Consider the following 23300-nt stretch of genomic DNA (forward strand, 5'->3'; position numbering starts at 1 on the left):
GTGTCACTCTGGGGTCACAGCTGCTGTCCCCTCACATCCTGCAAGGATCCCTTCCTGGAACTGAAGGCAGAGATAGTGGGAGGTTTGGAGGACACTTGATTCTTGCAAGAGAGGGAAAGGGTGAGGGAGAGGAGACAGAGTGAGGGGGATATAGAGGAAGAGAATTTGTTATCTGATTATTAGCGATCTGGTTGTCTGGGCGCCCAACGTTACCACGTTGCCTGGAAAAACAAAACTTGTCATTCAGTGAGCTTCTCCTCCACCACCTTTCTCTGCTCAACACTAGCAATGATCCCGGGTCTACTTTATATGCCAGTCATAATTATGTACACGATGCTGCTAATCTGTTGCAAAATGAAATCAGATATCTCGCAAACCATGCAGAATGTAATGGAATCAGTTAAAAGTCTGTCGGAAAGCAGAACTGCAGGCGGCACCGCTGGAGAGCAATGGGTGAGCAGATGCCACCCGGGGAGGAGACAAGAGAAGAGAAAGTCAGCAGGAGATAGACAGCAAGATACTTCACACGGGAATAGTTTCAAGACCCAGGGATTAAAAGAAGCATTGGGGTAAAACAGTTCACTTTTGGTGTGTTTTTGCAAAAAGGAGCCTTTTCAAGAGAGGGCTGAGAAGTCGATCACCAAGCAAAGCATATTTTGTGGTGCTGTTATACAATTCTGTCGACACGATTAAGCTAAACGTCAACACTTCTTTTGCAATTGATCCCATGACTTACTGCACTGCTGCAATTCTAACCCAAGTGTCTTCACTAAGCCGTGAGAATAAAACATAGTTCCATCACTTCCAGTTTCATTGTAAAGGTAGGGTTCCAAATCAAACTTCTTTACTGTGAGATTTTACCCTCCCCTGCCGGTAGATGAATTAACTCTGTGCTGTTTCTCCAATACCCACTGTCCTCAGGTAACCTCAGCCTCCTGGCGGCTCCAGTCCCCGTATAATAACTGCCCACTCCCTGACCTAGGCACCCTCAGCCACGGTCACAGGACGGTTCTTAAGGAAACACGGAGGTAACTGTCACCTAGCCAACATCACCAAGCCCCTCCTATGGATCAGGCCCTGTTCCAAGGGTTCCATGTGCATCAACACATTTATTCCCCATATGAATACTGTACTGTAGACGCCCCCATTATTGCCTCCAAGGAGGAAGCTGAGGTACAGTGAATTTCAGTAATTTGCTCAAAGCCGCACGGCTAATAAGCGATAGAAGACACCGTGCGGTGGCTGCAGGGCCCACGCTCTTTTCTGTAATGTCATAAACACACCGCATGCATGTGAACGTCACTTCCTGAGGAAAAGAGTGCTGTCTGCCTTGAAGGAACATAAGCAGTTTCTAGAACTGCCCCAAGCCCAGACTTACCTGGGTGTGTTCAGGTTTCGATAGAGCTGCCCGAGGGACTCCAGCAGCCTCCCTTCCATCTCTCGGTCCCTGAGTTGATGAGCCAGGGCCAGCCAGTGCTCATGGTAGGTGATGCATGCCTTGGGGTTTGGGGATACAGAGCTGTAGAAATGGCAGAGGGATTTGGTGATCTGAAGCTGACCTGAACACAAAGCGGGAACACGAATGAGATCGCTTAAGGATAGGGCGAGGGCAAAGCGTGCTCTAACACTTTTCTCTAAAGCTTCGAGTAGCACAGGACATACTCACTCTTTAGGTGTCCATGCCTTAAGCCAAACAGCAATGCCATTTCATAACAGAGGCGACCACTGGCCAGATGGCGTCCATGCACCAGGACTTGGGCCAACCAGAGAAGCACCTGTACTAATTCCATGTCCGTCTCCATGCTGGTCTGGAGTTCAGAATAGAGTCGGACAGCCTGCAGGAGATAGTCCTTGGCTGGCTGCTGAGCCCAGGACTTAAGGGTCAGGTGGCCAAGATTGGCCAAAGTCACTGCTTGGTTGCGTACATTCCCCGTTTCCTTTGCTCTGTTCAAGGCCCGGAGATAATTCTTGGCTGCCCTGTTCACCCACCCTTCGCCTTGAAGTGCAAGTCCCAGGAGGTTCTGGACCACCCCCTTTTGGGGTGTCTCCTTCTGGGAGTATAGGAGTGGCTCGAGGATGTCCAAAGCCTTCTTTGCCTGGCTGGCTAAGAGATAAGCCCATGCCAGGCAGAGGGAAGACTCAAAGGCTTCCTGCTCACCCAGCAGCTGCCCTACCACCAAAGCCTGGCTCAGATAATGGATGGCACCATCAGGAGACCTGTGTTGGAGGTACACTTTGGACAGGATGAGACACAGGGCCCTCTGGGTGCTCCAATTGCTCTGCTCCTCGCAGACAGCCAGTGCCTGCCTGAGTGCTGGGCAGGCCAGGGCAGAAACTTCACCCCAGTTTGAAAAGGGAACTCCAAGGAGCTTGGTGGTGTTCTGAAGAACCAGGTAGACCTGCCAAATTGGAAGGGACATCCCTTGGCCACCCTGGGTACCACGTTGCTGGACAGAGGCCACTGTAAGGTGTGGAAGATATTTTTTATCATACAGAAAACTTAAGATGGTGGCTGTAGCATCCAAGTCAGGAGGGTGTCCAGACAGGAGCTGCAGGCGCTCAGCAAAGGGCAGGACCTCCTCATGCCGGCCTAGGCTTAGGAGCAATCGAATGGCCAGGAAACAGGCCCTGGCCTCCAAAGGACAGCTGCCTGCCACAATACCCTGGCGTAGTACATAGGCCACCACGTCCAGCTCATTCTTGGTACTAGACTCACGGTCAGGCAGGCAAGTCAACAGAGCACCTGCTTTCTCCAGCAGAGTGGAGCCTTTATGCCTGAGCCTCTGCCTCAGGTAGATGGCAGCCAGATTGATATACAGAGCAGCCACCAAGGATAGGTCTTCAAATGCCCCATCAAGGATATACACAGCCTCCTCAAAGTACACCCTGGCCTGAGAGAGTTTGACCTTCCTGACACTCAGCCGGCCCAGGAGGAAGCAGAGCCGGGCATGGGCCCAGGTCCTGTGGCTCCGCTTGGCCCACTTCCTTGAGGCCTCCAGGTAGGCCACAAGTTCATCCTCCTCAGAGAAGCTGTAAAAGGAAGACGTGAGGAAAGAGAAAGAGAAATCATAGAGGCTCTTAAAGTGGTCAGCGTAACCCTTGTGATCCAAAAAAGCCAATATGGAGGCGAAGTTCTCAGCCTCCTCCTCTTCCTGACCAGTGTTTAGGTCCATGAGCAGTTCTGGGTCATCTAGGTCATCAGGCTCCGGCAAGTGGTAGCTGTCCGAGGCGGCTGAGAGGAGCTCCTCCTCCAGGCTGGAGTCCTCAGAGCTGCTGGACTGTCTGGAGCCCACGGCCTGCTGCTCTTCCCAGCCTCTACCAGGCCTGGCCTCCTTAAAGCCTTCAGGCTGGGATGCTGTAACGGATAAGCAGAGTTGAGCAACCGTGAGCACCTGCCACTGTGGTGGCCAGATCCTGGTAAGAGGACAGGATGCTGCTCTGAAGGACCGAAGGTCAGGTTCAGCATGATCTCTACTCACCACTTAGATCGTTTGGAAGATTCTGGATGGATTCAAACCCACCTGGGTAGAGATGAAGGACAGACCTGGTGTTAGGTCAGAATAAGCCACCATGCCTATGCTGCAGTTGCACCCCAGACACTTTGTGTTTAAACCTCTCTAAAAAACTGGGCAGGATTTTCTCCTCCATCACCAGTGTAAAAGCTGCAGGGACCTGCAGAGCATCTTGTTTGAGCTGCTCATCTTACAGGTGGGAACTGAGGGAGAAATAAGACCCAGAACCCCCCCAAAAAAAAATCAGAAAAGCTAGAAACACAGCTCTTTTCCAGGAGTTGTGGGATAGGGGGTGGAGGACGAAATCTGAAGGCCCAAATCTCCCAGCTAGCTGACAGCAGAGCCATAAACAAAATTCCAAGTGTGGCACATTTTGTAGCAAGCAGCATCCCCTCCCATTTCTGTGCATACAGCTTTCCTTCTCCCTCACTCACCATCATCCTCTCAACTGTCATGGACTCAACTGCACAATGTGACACATGACTAGGTGACCAAAGGTGACTAATGAAGGAAAGAGGAGCATCTGTGGGTCCTAGCCTTGTTCCCTGAAGTAACTTTGTGGGGAATAAGGTAAAATAAGGGGCTGTCTGGAGCACAGCTTTGGACATTCTGAGTCTGAGGTATTCCCAGGAGTTCTAGGCTGAGGAGGAAGTAGATCTGTAGCCAAAGAAAAAAGTTGAGACTTGCAAATACAGATTTAGAAGACACCACGGGTCGCAAGGAATGTGTTCAAGTCCTAGAAGAAGCCTTGGGCCAAGAAAGCAAAGCAGCTGGGGGAGAGGAGCTTGTGAAAGAGCCAGAGAAGCATCTCCCAGCAGGTGGGAGGCAGCGAAGGAGCCTAGAAAGGTACCATCTGAGAGGAGAGGAGACACAGAGATCAAGGTGCCTCTGGGACAGCCACCTGATGTCACAAAGGTGGAAGAAGTCTAGATGAGAACTGAGAAGACACCTTGGATTTGGCAGCAAAGAACCAAACCCTCTTGGCAAAAGTGGCCACAGTGTAACTGTGGAGGCGAAGGCCAGATTCATGCCCCCCAGGACACGGGCTGCTGGAAATGAGATGCTACCTCTTCCCGGCAAAGAAGCAACAGCCTCCTGAGCCCTCATTCCGGGCTCTCCAGTAAACCTTGAGGACAGCGGAGCCCACAGTGGAGCCCACAGCGGGCCAAGCCTCTGCCTACTACTCTCCATGACAGTCATTGTAGCTACTTGTGATCTATAACCTCCATAGGTAGAAGGCCTCACAGCCAAATGTGGGAGAGCTGGAGAGCCTGGCTATGGAGAGCTGTCCTTGTGCCCCAGCCCTTGCTGACACTGAGGACACATGCCAGGCCCTGGGGGAGCTGGAATTTACCAATAGGATGCCCCTGTTCTGACTGCCTTGGTGCCAGGAGAATTCTGCATCCAGCAGAGCTGCACTCCTGGTCTATCGATGGGAGGCAATGGATTGCCTGGGATGTGCTCCTAGATCTCTCCCTACCATTGGATCAATGGTTGGTGGATCCCTTAGATCCAAGTCTGTGGCCTGCCCCTGCTCAAGGCACACCTGCAGTCATCCTGGATTTTCAGACCTCAACTCCCCCTACCAGGCAGTGCCCATAGGATAAGCCTCCTGACTGAGCCTGATGGGTCATGTGATCTGTTTGTGGCTAGAAAGTTCTGGCAGGGCTGTGCAGATGCCTAGGCTAGGTGCTCCTCACAGATGCTCCTTATGCATGGGGAAAGACCCTGCTGCCTGCTCTCTGCCCCAGGGAGGGCTCCTGCAGAATCTTTGATCTGCCCCATCTAACGGGCAGTGCCCCATCTAATCTGTCCAAAGCGGGGTGGACACAATACTACCATCACTGAAGAGATGGGGGGGGGGGACAAGAATCCTTCCTCAGATGACTGCCAAAAGGTGAAGGTACTTCCTGACACAGAGCAGTGGGCCCTTCCAAAGTAAGGGGAAGGAGTGGCATTCATTCGTTCAAACAATCATTCGGACACTGAGGCTCCTCCCCCACCCAAAGCCAACACACCCCAACAGTCCAGTGTCAGTTTGTGTTGGGGGAAGCGTGGTGGAGTAGGGATTGTCCTGACCAGAAAATGGGGAAGGCTCTAATTCACCAGGGCCTCAGTTTCCCAATCTGTCAAATGAGAGGAGAAATCACCTCTTACGAGCTGTAACACTCTATGGTCCTGCCTTTATCATCGGGGACCTAGACCTCCTTCAGCCCTAGAAGAAGTGACCTCAGCCACAATTCAGGAGGTTTCCTTCCCCAAGGTTAGAATGGAAGGCTCAGTAGGGCTGGCCTCTCATGCTATCACTGGCCTGAGCTTTCAAAGGGGTCCGAGGAGCAAACACTCACTAAGCCGGTAGACAGACGCGATGTCAGTATGAGCAAGTGTGTGGAGGAAGCTGGCACACTCAGCTTTCCTATCACTTCCCAGGACCCACAGAGAGCATCTTTCCTCGTCACTGAAAAAGGCAGAACTCTTGTTCCTGCATTGAGACAAAAGAGAGGGACACAGATCAGTGCAAGGCTCCAGACACAACCATTCTCTCTCCAGCCCAGGATACAGTGAAGGACATAGAGAATCCATTGACTAACTTGTCATAGCTGCAACCAGACTCCTCATCTCACTGCCATATACTGTATTTATCTATGCTGCCCAAGAAGAAGAGCTCTGAGCACTTCACTCATGAAGAAATGAGCTACATGGCTGCCGAACAGGTCAAAGTGGGAATGAAAACACCCCTTCTGTTAAAACTATCTCCAAGAGAAACAAAGTCCCTTTCCTTGACCCCTTCCCTTTCTTTGAGACCACTGGGCGCCCATTCTTAATGGAGAAATAGGAACTGACTGCCCCAAAAGTAAGAGTTGAAAAGGAACCATTAAAAGATGTTTTTTTTCTTTAATCAGGTTATTTTAAGAAAACATTAGGGATGGGTGACACAATCTAGAGAAGCAATGAAAAAAGTTTGACTATGGTCAGAAGAACCTTTTACAATTGTTGACATCCCAATTCCATGGCACAGAACAAGAACATTATGTGGCATTCAGAGAAGGGACAGGAAGTGGGTAGAAGGAAGGTCAGGGGCTGGAAGAAATGACTGCAAATAATAGAAATCCTTATATTCACTGTACTGTGTAAACTCATTGTTAAAATTAATTTGCTTAGAAGTTTGTCATAGAATCAAAGAATGTGAAAATTAGAAGTGCCTTAGAAAAAATTCAATCCAGAAATCTACATGAACAAATTTTAAGATCTCTTTCAGGTCAAATAATGTTGTAGGGGTAGCAGGAGGTTTAACCTCAGAATCCATTTTTTAAACAAAAATAACTTGGAAGCCTAAGGGGTTATAACAGCTAATACTTGGGGGTGAGGGGATCCTATTATGAATCAGACACTCTTATCTCATTTAATCTACATAATTGCCCAATGAGGTAGCTACTATTCTTATCCCTTTTTACAGAGGATGAAACTGAGGCACAGAAAAATAAAGTTGGTAGTTAAGAAGTGTTTTTTTTTTTTTAAAACGATCTTCTCCAGTTCAAGCAGAATTAAGGGAGGAGTGGGGATGGGAGTGCCATGGTCTGCCACCTACATTTGTCCTCGGTACTCAGGTAAAGCCAGGGATGAGAAAACCAGGAGCTAATATGAACTGCTCAAGGTCGCACCACTAATTAGTGACAGAACCAGCACTAAAGATATGTCCTGATGTCTGGCCCAGGACTCTTTCCATGACACATTGAGCCCACACCTCTCGGCCCGACTTCCAGATTCTCTCAGCACCATGAAAGCAGCCATCCTCAAAAGAGCATCTAGTTTAAATCTACAACTAAGTTCATCTGAGATAAAAAGAACTATATGATTTCAAATTTCTATAGAACGTTTAAATTTTGCCAAGCATTCCTGAATTTACTATTTCATTTAGTGCCATGCTCAGAATGACACAGCTGGCAAGTGGTAAAGCTGAGACAGAAACTGTGATCTTCTGTCTCTGTAGCCCATTGCCTCACAGCTGATCTGCTATGTCCTGAGTCCTTGGAATGTTCTTGGAAAGAGTCCAAGAAGCTTGAAAAATTACATTAGGGTTTTCCTAGCATGGAAATGAGGCTAGAATGGTAAGATTTCTAGGATATATGGCAGGCTGAAGTGTTCCACAGGGGGCTACTCTCACCCACAAACACAGACAAATCATAGATAAAATGTGACAAGGATAAATATTTTACTACATTCTTAGACTTGAAAAAAGGAAAGAGAAATGCCTGAAAGCCAGAAACAAAAGGAGATACCAAAGCCCAGTTGGTAAACAACAGCAGATAGCCCAGAGATCCCAGGAGTTTTCAGCTGGGACATTGGCCCTCAGGACTGGGGCTCACTTTGTGATGCCACCTAGGGACAGAATATGTGACTTTGGGTCTGTCTGAAGCTGTGAAGCTGACCTGAGCTCCCTACATAACTTTGAGCTCCCTACAGCCTGAAGTCAGGAAGAACTACAGCTTCTGGGAAGAGGAGGTGGGAAAACTTGCCTGGCAATGACACACTTTCCATCTGACTGCATCCCTGGGGAAAAAAAAAAATCAAACACCTGGACTTACACCATTAGAAGGTGTATATTTTGAATTACACCATACAGTGTAAGTACCACAATTGAAGAACATAACATTTAAAAACCAGCCCTGGACCACTGAGTTCCTTAATTTGCTGGGAGGGCAAATGCCAAAATTGTTCTACTGGTATGTTTTCTTCAGTCCAGGCTTCATGCAAAGACTGTCTTTTAAAATGTTGAATATTCAGGGCACCTGGGTGGCTCAGTTGGTTAAGCATCTGACTGGTGATTTAGGGCCAGATCAGGTCACATCTCACAGGTCATAGGATAGAGCTCCACATAGGGCTCACCCTCAACTGGGAGTCGGCTTGAGTTTCCCCCCCCCCACCGCCCCCCCAACATGTGCACATACTCACACATGCTCTCTCAAATAAATAAATAATTCTTTAAAAATAAAATAAAACGTTGAAAATTGGTTCACATAGCCAAAAATACAAACACAAGAAAAGTAACTACTGACAATGAATGCCAGCAGGTTCACAAATAGGTAAATTAACACTAGAAAAACTAAAAATAATAACAATCAAAAGATTAATTTATAATAAGCATGGTTAAAATGATGAAATGAAAGACTGATTAGAAGCTACAATGAAAATGTGGAACGTAGTGAGCAGAAATAAGTATATGCGGAAAATAGCAAAATAAAATTCTAGAAATGAAAAGAAAGGCATGAACACTTAAAACTACAGGAGTGAGTTAAACAGCAGGTTTAGTCATAACAGAGGAGAGAATTAGTGAAACTCAGACGGCTTGGAGGACATCACCCAGAATGCACCTAGAGGGACACAAAGATGAAAAAATATAAAAGAACTGATTAAGCATTAGGGCTAGAATGGCAAGTCCAACATACCTCTGTTAGGAATTCCAGAAGATAGACTAAAAAGAATGAGAGAGAGGCAATATTCAAAGGGAGAAGGACTGAGAATTTTCCAGAATTGAAGAAAGACATGAGTCTTCAAGCTGAGGAAGTGCACCACGTCCTAAGCAAAATAAATGAAAATAATATCATTTTCAACATGACTTCCATTTCTATAGGGCTTTTCATCCTCCTGATCCATCTTTCTGGGTTCCATTAGCTATCGCTTGGCAAATCAACTTACAAGATGAAAGCATTAAACAGAGAGGATAAAGGCATAAATCAATGAAATAAAAACAAAGTAGAAGAAATAATAAAGGTAAATGTGAAACTAGTGAGATAGAAAACAAAGAAACAAGAAAGATGGCCAACACAAGAAAACTTGTTTCTCCATCCAAGGATTAACGAAATGGACCCTGGCAAAGCAGATTTGAAATTTTATGCTAGTAGTTATTGTTCCTTCCACTTTGAAGGTTATTCTACACCTAGCTAAATTATCATTCACAAGTATATTTTAAGTATATTTAACACAAACAAGGACTAAAGGCTGAGAGTAGTTACAACTCACAGATCTCCACTGAAATAACTCCTAAAAGATAACACAGATGACATCTAACGATAAATATGTAACAGAATAGGTCACATCTAGATATATCATAGTACAAAACATCAGTAAGAAAAACCTAAAAGAGAGAGAGAGAGAGAGAAAGCTGCCTACCTGCAAAGAAATGGCTATGAGACTAACGGCAAACTTGTCATCAGCAAAAATAGATGCCACAAGAAACGAAATTATAAAGAAGACAGAGATAAACAACGTGAAGAATAAAAGAGGGCATATAAAAAATAGAATTTTTCAAACTTCTAATACTATGAGATATTGGCTTATCCCCCATGTTTTTTTTTTTATTTTCTGGTATTGAGTGCATTAATTTTTCAATCTTGCTTATTTTTTAGTTTACACATTTAAGTATCTAAATTTCCTTTAAGAAACACTTTATTAAAACAAACTAAATCTACAACGCGAGTAAGTCCTAAATTTACTGTATCAATGGAAAAGAAGGGGCCAGTTACAGAAGAAACATGTATATACATTTTTTAAAACACAAAACTCTAGTATTTTTTTTTTTTTTACAAATATCTGTTTCTAAAATGTATCAGAATGATGACAGGGAAGATACGTATCAGCTTCAGCTAGAGCCCCCCCACCCCCACCCCGGGGTAGGAATCAGGATCACAGGGTGAAAGTAGGAAGGAGTAACAAGGAGTCTTCAGTTATATCTAAATTCATTTTTCCCTCAACACACACACATATACATATACACACATGTACACACATATCAAATAAATACCTTTTGAAAGCATAAAACCGAAGAATAGCAAGGTGTGGCATTTGTCACCATCAGCAACTCTTAAATCTCTAAAGGCACGCTGGCCAAGACAAATACCATGTCTATTCAGATGGAATACCTGCCCCAAGCTTTAAGAACTGGTTTTCCAGCTGCCAGTTGCTGTGAAACCAGGTCGCTGGTGTTGAAATATGGGCTGTAAATAAAAGGAAACTCACAACTTTGCTCCCGTGGAAATACAGGATCCCTTTCCTATGTGTCAGAGGCACAGACTAAATCTGACTCACAAGACAGCTTCTGAGAAATTTTACTCTCAATATATTGCCGATTTGGTTAAATAAATACAAATGGATGGATGGATGGATGGATGGATGGATGAATGAATGAATGAATGAATGAAGACACTTTAAGAAGTAATATACTAGCACAGGGAGGGACCTGTGGGAAGAGGAAGGAGACAGCAAATGCAGGACCGGCTTCAGAAACCTCATACCAAAAAAACAGACTAAGAGTGACACCCAGTGGCCAGACCACCTGCATAGCACACAGGATGATTCCCAGGAACTCCACCCAGTGGCTGCTGCTTGTATCAGGATGTTTGTGAGCTTTTCCTCTCATTGCTGTGTTTTGGAGAGGTTTGTGATCTAGAAAGTGCTTGGTTGTGGGGTGGAGGACTACAATGAGTCAGTTCCCCTGTCCCCTCTTTCTTCCACCTCTCCCTCTTTCCTGGCTCACTTTCCCCTTCCCTACCCAATGTGCAATCTCTGGTGATGGGGTCCCACAGGTGACCAGGTGGAGAGGCCAACAGAAGACACTATAGAAATAACCAGAAGTTCTCAAGCCATCGCTGCGATACAGGAGGTGATGTTCTTTATGGCATGAGTATGTCCCCTACAACTAAGCCAGTTAAAATGTGATAATCAAATTAATTTAGTGGCATATTGAGATTTGGGGCAAGGTATGAGGTTCAGAAGTCCAAAAATAGTTTAGGAAATCTAACACCTGCCCCCGATATCCTATTAAAACTACCTCTCAAAGATTACCACCATGACAGGAACAGCAATAGTAAGAATTAATGCATATTGATTTTTTTTTCTTTTTAATGAGAGACACAAAGAGAGAGAGGCAGAGACACAGGCAGAGGGAGAAACAGGCTCCATGCAGGGAGCCCGACGTGGGACTTGATCCTGGGTCTCCAGGATCACACCCTGGGCTGAAGGTAGCGCTAAACCGCTGAGCCCCTGGGGCCGCCCAGTGCATATTGATCTTAAACACACACTGTGCGGGCACCATTCTAAGTGCTTTACGTGTATTAGCTCATGGCAACTCCTGACAATCCTATGGACAAATACTAATATCATATGCATTTACAGATGAGAAACCTGAGGCACAGAGAGACCAAGTAACATGTCCAAAACTGCAAAGCTGGTAAGCTAATGGAGACACCCAATATGCTTGCGTGGCCAAGCATAAATGCCTTTCAGGCAGTCTGGCTCTCAAACTCTGATTACTAAGCTACTCGGCCTCCTGATGGCCAGGTACCTCCCAATGGCCACTGACGTCTTGATGACCAGTGACCTCCCAGTGGCCAATCCCAAAGGCTTTCAGCAGGCAGCCCTGCTTTAACCTCTCTGCAGTCTGCAGCAGTGTTTACTGTGCCCCCCTCCGCCGCCAAGCCCCTTCCTTCCTTTCACAGGACTCCTTTGTTCCTCTGTCTCCTTTGCTACATTCTTTCTTCCTCTGCTGGGTACATTGTTCTTCCCCACCAAATCTCTGTCCTATTTATTCTTTCTCCCTCTTACTAGGACCTCAGCTGCAAAACTGTACGTTCGAAAAAGAACCCTAGAGGCACCTGGGTGGCTCAGTATTTGAGCATCTGCCTTTGGCTCAGGTCATGATCCCAGGGTCCTGGGATTGAATCCCGCATCAGGCTCCCCACAGAGAGCCTGCTTCTCCCTCTGCCTATGTCTCTGCCTCTCTCTCGGGATCTCTCATGAATAAATTTAAAAAAAAAAAAGAACCCTAGATTTAATGTCAGGATTCTAGAATTCCAGACCCCAAGGCCTTGGGTTTAGCCCTTTCACTCCTGAGGTCCTCACTTGCCTCTGGGGTAAATGAGGGGGTCGTCCAAGCAGTGGTTCCGCCTTGGCTGTCCATTAGCACCGCCCTCCAGAGGAGCCAGGGCCTGGCTACACGGATGAGATAGGACCTCTGGAGGCAGAACACGGGCATCCATATTTATGAAGCTCCTGGAATCTTAGATTCCTGATGATTGGTCCTCAGCTGTGCCCTCTCCTCCCTGTTTCCCTGCCCCTTCCCAGGTGCCAGCCTTGGTCTTTGAGCTCATCTCCTGCCTTCAGGTTCTCCCCTACCTTTGCACGCCTTGCTCAAAGCCAGGGTTCCAGTCTAATCATTTGTCACTCTTGCTCAGAGATCCTCAGTGGCTCCCCATTCCCTGTCAGGTAAAGGACACAAGTATTCTCTGTCTGCCACATCACAGACCCACTGAGCCTTTGCTACACCAATGCCCTCCTGGCAACCTGCCTCTCAACTAACACCAATCATTCCTCAGGACACCCCCACACACACACTTTCCTACCTGTGATTGTTCTTCCCCATGGTCACTTGTTGAAATATCTTGCATTGTGCAAATACGGCCTATTTCTCCTGACACCGTCTTCCTCCTTATAAACTCCCATTTACCCCATAATCCTCCAGGGACTCAGTGAACGCTCTTCCTCATTGAGAGTCCCTTGAGTTCCCACATTTCTGTGTAGAGAACATGACCTTCTGTCTCCTCCCCCTACAAAGGGCAGGGCTTAGAGGGAGCATCTGCCCTTGGTCCATCTCCTTGGAGGCTCTTTTGTACAAGGGAAGACATTCTAGTCTGAGTGCGCAGGGCCTTGGACAATCCTTGAGCCACATTTTCCCAGGGTCTCAGTGTGAGCAGCCAACTCTGTGTTCCCTCTGGTACTTTCTGGGGGCAGGCTTCCTACTGTTTCCTATCCCCATGCAGGAAGCCCACCCCAGAGACTGGTCAGTATTCTTGAGCCCTACTCCTCCATGACAGGGTAGGTGGCACAAGCTGGCCATCTGCCACTGATTGGTCTCAGGGGTGGCTCTGCTTCTCAAAACCAGCCCTTCTGGTCGAAAAGGAGAAAAGTGTAAAAGAGGCATTCTAGCATCTAGGCCAACACTGTCGCTATATATTAAGCTTTCATCAAACCTCCATGGGAGGGTGCCTCCTTTCACTAACCTGTAGTCTGTAGGTCTCTGTGTGTGCCCTTCCCTTACTGAGCCTCCTTGATTGGACGAGGTAGTGGCAGAGTAAAAGTACCAATACCACGTCTGCAGTGGTAACAGCAGACCCTTTGTCTTGGGGTTATGCCTCTCTCCTTGCACATAGGAAGGCCTCGATGAACACCTACTGATCAGAACTGAACGGACTCATTCCTTGATCACTCGTCCTCTACTTCCCATCACCCCTTGTGACATCCTTGGTTGTCAGAAAGTGCTCCTTTGACTCTATCTTGCCAGGCAACCCTGAAGTTCATCTGCAACCCTGCTCAACATGAGGTAGGGCCACGGAAGAAGGTGGCCCACTCCAAGTTATCCTAGAGGGCCTCTCTGCCATACTCACATTGGGGAATAAGACTCAGGATCTATGTTCCTGGTGGGAACAAAGCCCACTTCTCCTGAGCGCGTCGACTTCCCAATGAACCACTGAAGCCCAGGTATGACAAAGCCGATGATCTCGATGCTTTCTCCCTGGTGAAAAGTCAGCTCATCCTTTTCTTCCCTCTCATAGTCCTTCCAGGCCTTACATTTTCCTCTGCCTGTGGAGAAATAACATCCAGGTCAGCCAAATAAGGCAAAACCTGTTCCCAGTGTAATATGAAATGAAGCATCCTCAGAATTTAGAATTTTAAGGACCAGTAAAATCCTACCCCCTTACCAAAAAAAAAAATTGGCGGGAATGAGACGGGGTAATAACTGGCTTTTAATGTTGCCAAACTAGAACATTCAAAGAAAGACACCATCCACTTTCCTCATCACTTTACAAAATAAAGGGTGTTTTAACAAATGTAGGAAAGATCATCTCAGAATACTGGATATACCCTAAAGCTGAATAAAGTTCACTCATGGAAAACTGGGAAGCTTACTATATTGTCTTACTGTGTCTGATTTGCCATTATCATGTAAATATTTCATCATGATTAGCACAAATCCACAAACCAGGGTGAGAAACATTGTGGGATCTCTCTGTTTCCTCCCAGTTCCTTTGGCCACTATGACCCTCAGTCTCCCCAACTGTAAAATGGGAATCGTAAGAATATTTGTCTCATAAGTATTAGGAAAAGTAAAAAAGATGCACAATGTCTGGTACCTAATCAAACTTCAAAACATGTTAGCCCCCTATCACTGGTAAACAGAAAACTGCTCAGGATCCAGAGGGATTTGGAAGACTCCCTTTCTGACTATGGTCATTGCTCAGCTTGAGACTTACCCAGCTAAGATCTAGTAATGACATATTTATGAGCTCTGTGCTGTCTGGTTTACAAAATACATTTAAGCTCATTTTCTCAGATCTTTCCAAGAGTCCTAGAGCGTATGTAGAGTAACCATCAGAATCCCCTTTTTCTAGAAGGTTAAAAGGTGCAAGTACAGTTGTCGGAGGAGCTGAGTGTAGAAATCAATCTCTCAACTGCTGGTTAACCCTTCTTTCTACTAATCCTGCTTTGCTTGAGATGCTTGAGATAATGGCTTTTATGTGTCTTGGTTTCCAAGTTTGCTTTAGCTTCTCTGCTATAGCGACTGGCTTCCCCCCACCCCACCCTCGACATTTTTTATAAAGTTTCTATTGATTGGGTCTTCAAGACCAGAAATTCCCACCATTTTGTGGGCTAATAGGATCTATAGTGTATTAAACACTTACAGTGTGGAAAAACTGTACTAAATGGTTTTCAGATGTCATTTAATTGATTTTTCATGGCATTCAAAATCAGCTTTACGGTAACATTTTACTCATGAGGAACTTGCAGCACAGTGAGAGCTTGTGAATTGGCCGAGGTCATGCTGATTTTAAGCTGTGGAGTAAGAATCTGAACTGAGAACAAACTTCACAGCCCCATATTCATAATTCCAAGGAATGCTTATACTGTCTTGGATAGCCAAAAATCTTGTTTACGGTCAGTTAATTGCTTAGATCTAAGGTCTAAGTTCCATAATTACCTCTATTTCTTTTTTTTTAAGACTTATTTATTTTAGAGAGATAGACAGCATGTGAGTAGGGGGAGGGGCAAAGGGAGAGGGAAGATCTAAGCAGACTCCCCACTGAGTGTGGAACCCAACACAGGGCTCGATCTCATGACCCTGAGATCATGACCTGAGTCAAAATCAAGAGTTGGATGCTCAAAAGACTGAGCCACCCAGGTGCCCCTCCTTCTACTTCTTTTTTAAAAAGTGTGATTTGGGCTCACATCTTACAAAATTGCACTTCAGCTAGGCTAATTGGGGGTGGGAGGGGCTCTAAAGATGAAGATGAAAGGAATAGATACTCCAGATACCTAGAAAGCATTAAAGTTCATTTCCAGTAGATACATATGTACTTATAGATGCATGTGTATATGTGTGCAAATGTACACACATACATACACATTCTTACAGAGATCATCTAAAATATATGCATGTTTATATAATACATACTATTATATACATATATATATATACTTCATTTATTTATTCTACAAATATCTACTGAGTATATCCATCATGTGCCAGGCCTTCTTACTCTTCCAAAATTCAAGACCAATTTCACAGAAGTTTAAGGGAAATTGAAAATGTTTTGACTCGAGATTGAAAACAGGCAGCCTGCAGGCCACATTTGGCCCCCACTGGGCTTTTGATTCACCCAATATATCATTAAATCCCCATGGTCCCGCCATTCCCTAACATCTTCCACCCAGGCCCGCATGCATCTGTACATTCTGTCTGCCACTGTGAGCATTTGTACCAACAGCCCTGGATTGAGACCTCTCATCCCACAGGAAAGGAAACCCATGTTACAGAGAGCAACTGGCTTCTCCACATCCAGCCAGCAGCAGAGGCCAGTCAGGAATTCACATCAACTGACTCCAAACTTGCAGATAAAATTAGGAGGCAGGACAGTATTAGCTCCCTGACAATACTGTCTTCAACCCAGCCATACCGATCTGATAGGAGCCTGTCCAATTCCTCTTCCTGGAAAGGCCACAGCTTCCTGGGTAATTCTTTAGGAACCATCTGCCAATGGAAACACGGGGTTTGCAAAATCGGATTTCAAAAACATGACACCAGTGAGCAGAAGAGTTCATTAAAATAACAACAATGGCGATTATCATAAGTATCATGGTTATTACTCCTGTTATAACAATGACAAATATTTATTGAGAACTTACTTTGTATCAGGTGCTTTATGAAAAGCAGAGGAATTCTGCAGGCCTAGGGTGTTTTCTGGCTCTGCAATTAGTTCACCAGTTAAATAACTAACAAAGGATCTCTTTCCATTCTGTCAGATTCTAACCTCTGGATATCAGAGTTTACAAAACCTTCTGGCCTGGATTCTCAAATGTAAGTATGAAATACATCCCCTTATGTTCAAGGGGAGCTTATATAAGATACAAATTCCTAAATCGAAAACAGTCTGAGGATGGCCAGGTGGGCTGAACTTAGAGTAAATCCCCAGGTGATTCTGATTCAAATGGTCACCAGTCCCCATATTAAGAAACACTGTGTTTGAAGACTGGCAGTAGATTTCCTCTTAGATACAATGTCCATTTGAAATTTTGAGTTGTCTCTAATTTCACCAGATTGTGCAAATTTCAACTGTTAAAAATAAATAAATAAATTGATAGATAAATAGATAAACAAAAAAAGACCAAAAAAAAAAAAAACACCCAAATTTTGTTCCCTCCCTGGCACCACAGATGCCCATATCTGCGAGCTTGTCTACTCTGTTGTGCAGACCTCAGTCTGCTCTGGGACCCACTCCTGGCTACTCACTGGTGGAAAGGGAGCGGCAGAGGTTCCAGAGCTGACAGGGGCACCAGGCCCCGCTGACCCGTCACCAAGGACACGCCCTCCCACTCAGATTCGCCTTCAACTATCTTCACGGAGATTAACTCCTTCTTGCAAAGCGTCAAATACTCCCCTTCCTTCTCAGCTGGCTGAGCCACGGAGCACATGGCTCTGCAGAAGAAGTGACCTGTAGATAATGAGAAAAGCCCCTCCAAGGAGTAGCAGTAATGGAAAAAGGATCACCACACAATGTAACGTTTCTAACCAGAAGCCCAACTACTTTGTTCCTGGGAGTCAAGTACACGGCCAAGGGAGAGGTACCACAGAAAGCCTTTGTGATCCCAGAAAAACTGTAGCAGGGGAAAAAAAAGCCACTGAGAGGAAATGCACTTGAAGTAGGTATCATAAGCTTGGAGTAATTTGTGAGAATAAGGCTCAACTGGGACTTCCCCTTGGAAAAATAATAAAACAAAAATTTACTTAACAGAACCAGTTACAATTGCAACCCTCGGCTTAATCTTAGGATCAAAACAAAGAATAAATTGATTTGGTTGAATATAATTTCTCCAAATATGGTAGCACTATACAAAATTCTTTCCTTCAACTGTGATTTGTGCAACACAATCATAAACAGAATCCCTTTGCAAAATATTCTGTGCAAATCTGGGTTCTTTCAATGTGCCTGTGATGTCATCAGTGGTTAGCGTTGATTGTCGCCCGGATCAGATCCCTCCTTGCAAACAGATTGGCTTGTTCTCCAAGAAGTTCCCCAGCACCATTTTCCTCCATCTCAGGAAATCTTGTAGGTTTTGCAAGATTTGCAATTTTATTTCACAATCAAATTGTATCATATATTTTAAAAGGTGATTCTTTCTTACTCTTGGATGCATGTTAGAATTGCCTGGGCAACTTTCAAAAAATGCCAAAGCCTGGCCCCTACCTCTGGAGATTTAATTGGCCCCAGTGGAGCCCTAGCATGGGCACTTTCTAAAAACTCCCCAAGGGGTTGTAACATCAGACAATCAGTGTGAGACTGAAAAACATAGCTGTTCATGTGATGTCAATGTCAAACTGAGAGTGATTTTTGGAATAATATTGCTAACAGGTGGGTTCATTTATGATTAGTCTCACCTTTGAAATGTTCTTTGCCTCCCGTTGTGTCCTAATTATTTCAGAGACTGATCATAAAAATCCAGATAAAAGCCCATCCCACCCTACTCCATCCTCACCTTCCTGTATCAGGAGTGCCAGGTATATTGTTTCCAGATGTTTCTCATCCACTGACACTTGGATCTCTGTATCTTCCACCAATCTGCAGTTGAGCCAGTACTTATGGTCAAAAAGGAGATGTTCCAGACATGCAGATACATAACCTAAGAGGTCAAGCCAACATGATTTCTGAACAACATGATTTCTGCCATAGCTGAAAACAGAAAAGTGTGAGAAAGCTCCTTTCTGAAGTTCCCTCCCAGACCTTTGTCTCTTAATGAGAACAAGAAGAGCATAGAGAGGTGGCTAGAAAATTTCTAGGGTGAGTTGATTCTTCTCAGCATCTGTTGAGAAATACAAATCATTTTTAAATAATATTTATGATTTTCAATACATTATGGATCTCCATAAAAGCACAGTGAGATGACCAAACCTAACTACCTCTTTCTAATACATCTATAGAGGAATTTCAAAGACTATAATTTGGATTCTGGGGGTCCTAGTCCCCCCCCTTACAGTTTTCCTGACTTGAGGTTCAAATTCCTGGACCCCTAAAGATGCAGTGACTGGGGGGTTGTCCATGACCTCTAAAGGAGTCAGGATTTACTCTACCACCCCCTCTGATCTTCTCCATCATTCATGCCCAGCATGCTCTCCCTTGTTAAAACCAGACTAGCTGCTCTGTAGCTGCAATTATGGATGGTATTTCAAGCATGCCTACAAATGTGAATTATTGATGCTAAAATTTTGCTTCTTTTGAGACTTTGTCTTTCTTAAGATGCAAAAGCTTGTTTGTTTCCATTCTGATTCTGTTGTACCTACTTAGGCCCAGTGTGTTTTCTATCATTGTACTTCTTGTACTTTAACATGCACACCAATCACCTGGGGATCTTATTAAAATAGAGATGCTGTCAGTAGGTCTGTGATGGGGCCTGAGATTCTACTTTTCTGACAAGCTCCACACGATGCTGATGCTGCTGGTCCATCGAGCACACTTTGAATTGAAGATGGGTCTCTAAATGATCGTGGAAGGAGATGCGCGCAGTGTGGAAAGCAGAAAATCACCATGACTACGAGAGAAGTTATACCTTCTAGCCAAGGGCCATCTTGACCCTCAACCCCTACACAAGGTCACTTCTTAGAAAACCCTGCCATCTGAGTCCCCTTTCACACATAGCTCCCCCATCTCTTTTGACTCTTTTCCAAAAACATAGGCTGAAGTATCCACAACTTTACTATTTTGAGCAGCTACTTGATCTTATTCAACTGGTCCCTGTTTTTCTTAACCATCAGTCTGCATCTCTCTCAGTCCCTTGAATTTAGTGATCACCAAGAACTGTTCACCAATTGATTGATTATCTAAGAAAGTAGTCTCCCCCTGAAAACAAAGTAATGTTCCACATCCCATTAGAGAGTAACAGTTAATATTTGCCTTAGATTTAGTTCCAGGCAGTTTGTGATATTTCAAAAGTTAACCATCCATGTGAAGGCTCTACCTCTTTAATTGTCAGAGCCAGACCAATTCCCTGATGTCAAACCCTACAAATTGGCTGAGCTATAACACAGGTTCTCCTCCACCTGCCTACTCCACATCATACCTAAGTTCAAGTAGGTAGAAAATTTCCAGATTTCCTCCATGGTCTTGAAGGTGATGAGGAACTGAGACTTCTGGGACTGGATACCCACCAACCTGGCTGAGAGGTCCTGGGGAAAGAGAAGAGTGAGTCAGCCTGGGATGACAGTGTCCTGTTCATAATCTCAGAGGAGTGCAAAATGCTCTGTGTGATTTCTTGATTGTGGCACTGATTTTTTTACATCACACACACACACACACACACACACAGGAAACAACCTAAATGTCCATCACTAGGAGATCAGTTAAAATGAATTGTGATTCATCCATGCAGTGGAATATATAATATTATGCAGCCATAAAAAAGAATAAAGAAATCCTTTGTGCACTGATGCAGCCTCCAGATATATACTACCAGATGGATCAGTAGCAGCAACAGAAAGGAACCAGGATGTAGAACTGTGTGCAATGAATGCTCCCTTTTGGGGAGCACCTTGGTGGCTCAGTCGATTAAACATTTGCCTTCAGCTCAAGTCATGAACTCAGGGTCCTGGGATCAAGCCCCACATCAGGCTCCCTGCTCATTGGAGAGCCTGCTTCTCCCTCTCCCTCTGCCCCTCTCCCCTGCTCATGCTTTCTCTCTCTCTCTCTCTCTCAAATTAAAAAAAAAAAATCCTTTAGAAAAATGCTACCTTTTGTGTTTAAAAAAAAAAATGTGTACAGGCAAGCTGAAGGATGAATAAGAGAAGGCATGTTGGAAGCAAGTTTGATTGTCGATCTATGTCTAATGATTATTTTTATAAAGCTGATAAATAGAAAAACCAAATTACACAAAACCAAAAATCACAATCCTTCCTCCTAGAGATAGATAGATCATCAGAGTTAACACTTTTATGTATTAACTCAGAATCCTTGTTCCTGTGCACGAGCTTCCATGTAACTATTTTTATATAAATAAAAATAATTTTTTTTAACTTTTATTTATTTATGATAGTCACACACAGAGAGAGAGAGAGAGGCAGAGACATAGGCAGAGGGAGAAGCAGGCTCCATGCACCGGGAGCCTGACGTGGGATTCGATCCCGGGTCTCCAGGATCGCGCCCTGGGCCAAAGGCAGGCGCCAAACCGCTGCGCCACCCAGGGATCCCTATTTTTATATAAATAGAATCACATTACATAAATTGTTTTGTAATCCTCTGTAATTAACCAATATTTTGTGAGCCATCCCCTATTTCAGTAAACAATCTATATTATTTTTAATGCTTACATATGCCATCGGTACATTAACATAGTTCTTAGCATTTCCTTGTGTTTAGACATTTGTGGTGCTTTCATTTTTTTACCATCCTAGCCAGTACTGTGATAGACATCCTATAGCTAAATCTTTGTTCACATCTCTGATTGTTTTGACATAAGTAATTCTCACTGAGAAGTGCAGTTGGAAATGCAGATATTCACATTTTCGATCCTAAAATGCAAGAGAGAGCCAAACTGCCCTTACAAAAGGCTGTGCTGTGCCAATTTGTATGCTTCCCCACTCCCTTTTTTAATACTTGGGAAAAAAGGTTCTAAACTACTGTACCGACTTGGTTTTCCCCTAAAATCTTTCTCTTGTTTGTCCAAGCTTCTAGAGTTGACTCTAATGAGTGAAGGCCAGAGCATCCTTCCTCCCTCAGGCCAAGTTGTGCCATCAAAAATCATTCCCTAGGATGCTGTTCTGGGAGAACCCTGTGGAAAGAAGAGATTAGAGAGGAAGGAAGAGAGGAAGGAAGAGAGGAGTTCCTAGGTCAGCAAAGCCAGAACTCTGGGGTTCTCCCACACAGGCCCCAGGAGTCCCCAGATCTTGTTGGTCAGGGAAGGGGTCCTAGATAAAAACTGACTCCAGGGGCACTTGAGTAGCTCAGTGGTTGCCTTTGGCTCAGGGAGTGATCCCAGGGTCCTGGGATCGAGTCCCACATCAGGCTCCCCGCAGAGAACCTGCTTCTCCCTCTGCCTGTGTCTCTGCCTCTCTCTCTGTGTATCTCTTGTAAATAAATGAATAAAATCTTTAAAACAACAACAGCAACTGATTCCAGGAGATTCATTGTCAGGCAATTCACCTATTCACAAACAATGCTCCATTTAACTCACAATAACCCTATTCAAAGAGTACAATGACACTACTTAATCCATTCTAAGATACACTTTTACCACATTTAATCATGTCTAAGATAAAAGATAAGGAAGCATGGCTCATACTTAATTGGGAGCATTTATTTCCCTTTCTTCCAGGTATATAAAATATTGCTGCATTTGATAATCAAATGGCATTTCAGCCTTAATAGAAAATGGCATGATGCATGTGTTATAGTCTAGGAGGCCCAGGCACACACAGGTTAAGCAATTTACCCTGGGTCACCTGTGTGTTTGTTGTGGCCCCCTGACTGGAGCCTAGATCTAGCTGACTCTAGGCCTCAACCCCGGTGCACCAGCTGGACCGATTCAACCCTCAGCCATGCAGATGCCCTGGCTCAATCAAATGCAGCTCTTGCCCACACCAAAGTGACTCAAATTTTTAAAAACTATGGTGCCAGTTAACAGCTCAGGCCTCCAAGTTTCTGAATTCTGGAAATTTAAAAAAAAAAAAAAAACCTACTATTTATAATTGATCTGCTATTTAGGGAGCACATACTGCCACCCAAGCAAAGTGCCAAGCTCTCTACAGATACTGTCACTGACTCCTCCCAACAAACCAGTCTTTTTTTTTTTTTTTTACGTGACAGATTAATAGAACACATTTCCCTTTTTAATTTGTATCAAATTAATTCAGAGACTATAAAAATAACTAGAACATATTAGTTTATTACATGAAGTAATATTCTTTTTCTCCCACCTCTAGTTGCAACAATTTTTAATCATTTCTGACTTTGGTTCTTTTAGTAAGTCCCTCCCAGGGGACACCTGGGTGGCTCACTCAGGCATCTGCCTTCAGCTCAGGTCATGATCCTTGGGTCCTGGGATTGAGGCCCTCTGGTTCCTTGCTCAGCGGGGAGCCTGCTTCCCTCTCTCCCTTTGCCTGCCACTCCTCCTGCTTGTGTTCTCTCTCTCTCTCTCTCTCTCTCTCTCTCTCTCTCTCTCTCTCTGTCAAATAAATAGATAGGATCTTTAAAA

The 23300-nt window shown here is 44.7% G+C and overlaps 1 protein-coding gene across 25 annotated transcripts in view; it reads right to left on the reverse strand.

The window, feature by feature from the left end:
- Positions 1–23300, reverse strand: part of SH3TC2 (SH3 domain and tetratricopeptide repeats 2) — a 113198-nt gene that overhangs the window by 16982 nt on the left and 72916 nt on the right. For all 25 annotated transcript variants that reach the window (XM_041747660.1, XM_041747659.1, XM_041747658.1 and 22 more), the window contains 9 exons: positions 20175–20280; positions 18597–18740; positions 17353–17554; positions 16520–16593; positions 13952–14147; positions 5861–5994; positions 3480–3521; positions 1667–3355; positions 1379–1559 (listed from right to left, as the gene is read on the reverse strand). In XM_041747660.1, the coding sequence (XP_041603594.1) occupies positions 1379–1559; positions 1667–3355; positions 3480–3521; positions 5861–5994; positions 13952–14147; positions 16520–16593; positions 17353–17554; positions 18597–18740; positions 20175–20280 (2768 nt within the window). The remainder of the gene's footprint in view (positions 1–1378; positions 1560–1666; positions 3356–3479; positions 3522–5860; positions 5995–13951; positions 14148–16519; positions 16594–17352; positions 17555–18596; positions 18741–20174; positions 20281–23300) is intronic.

Source organism: Vulpes lagopus, chromosome 3, assembly GCF_018345385.1.
Source record: "Vulpes lagopus strain Blue_001 chromosome 3, ASM1834538v1, whole genome shotgun sequence".
Classification (NCBI taxonomy): Eukaryota; Metazoa; Chordata; class Mammalia; order Carnivora; family Canidae; genus Vulpes; species Vulpes lagopus.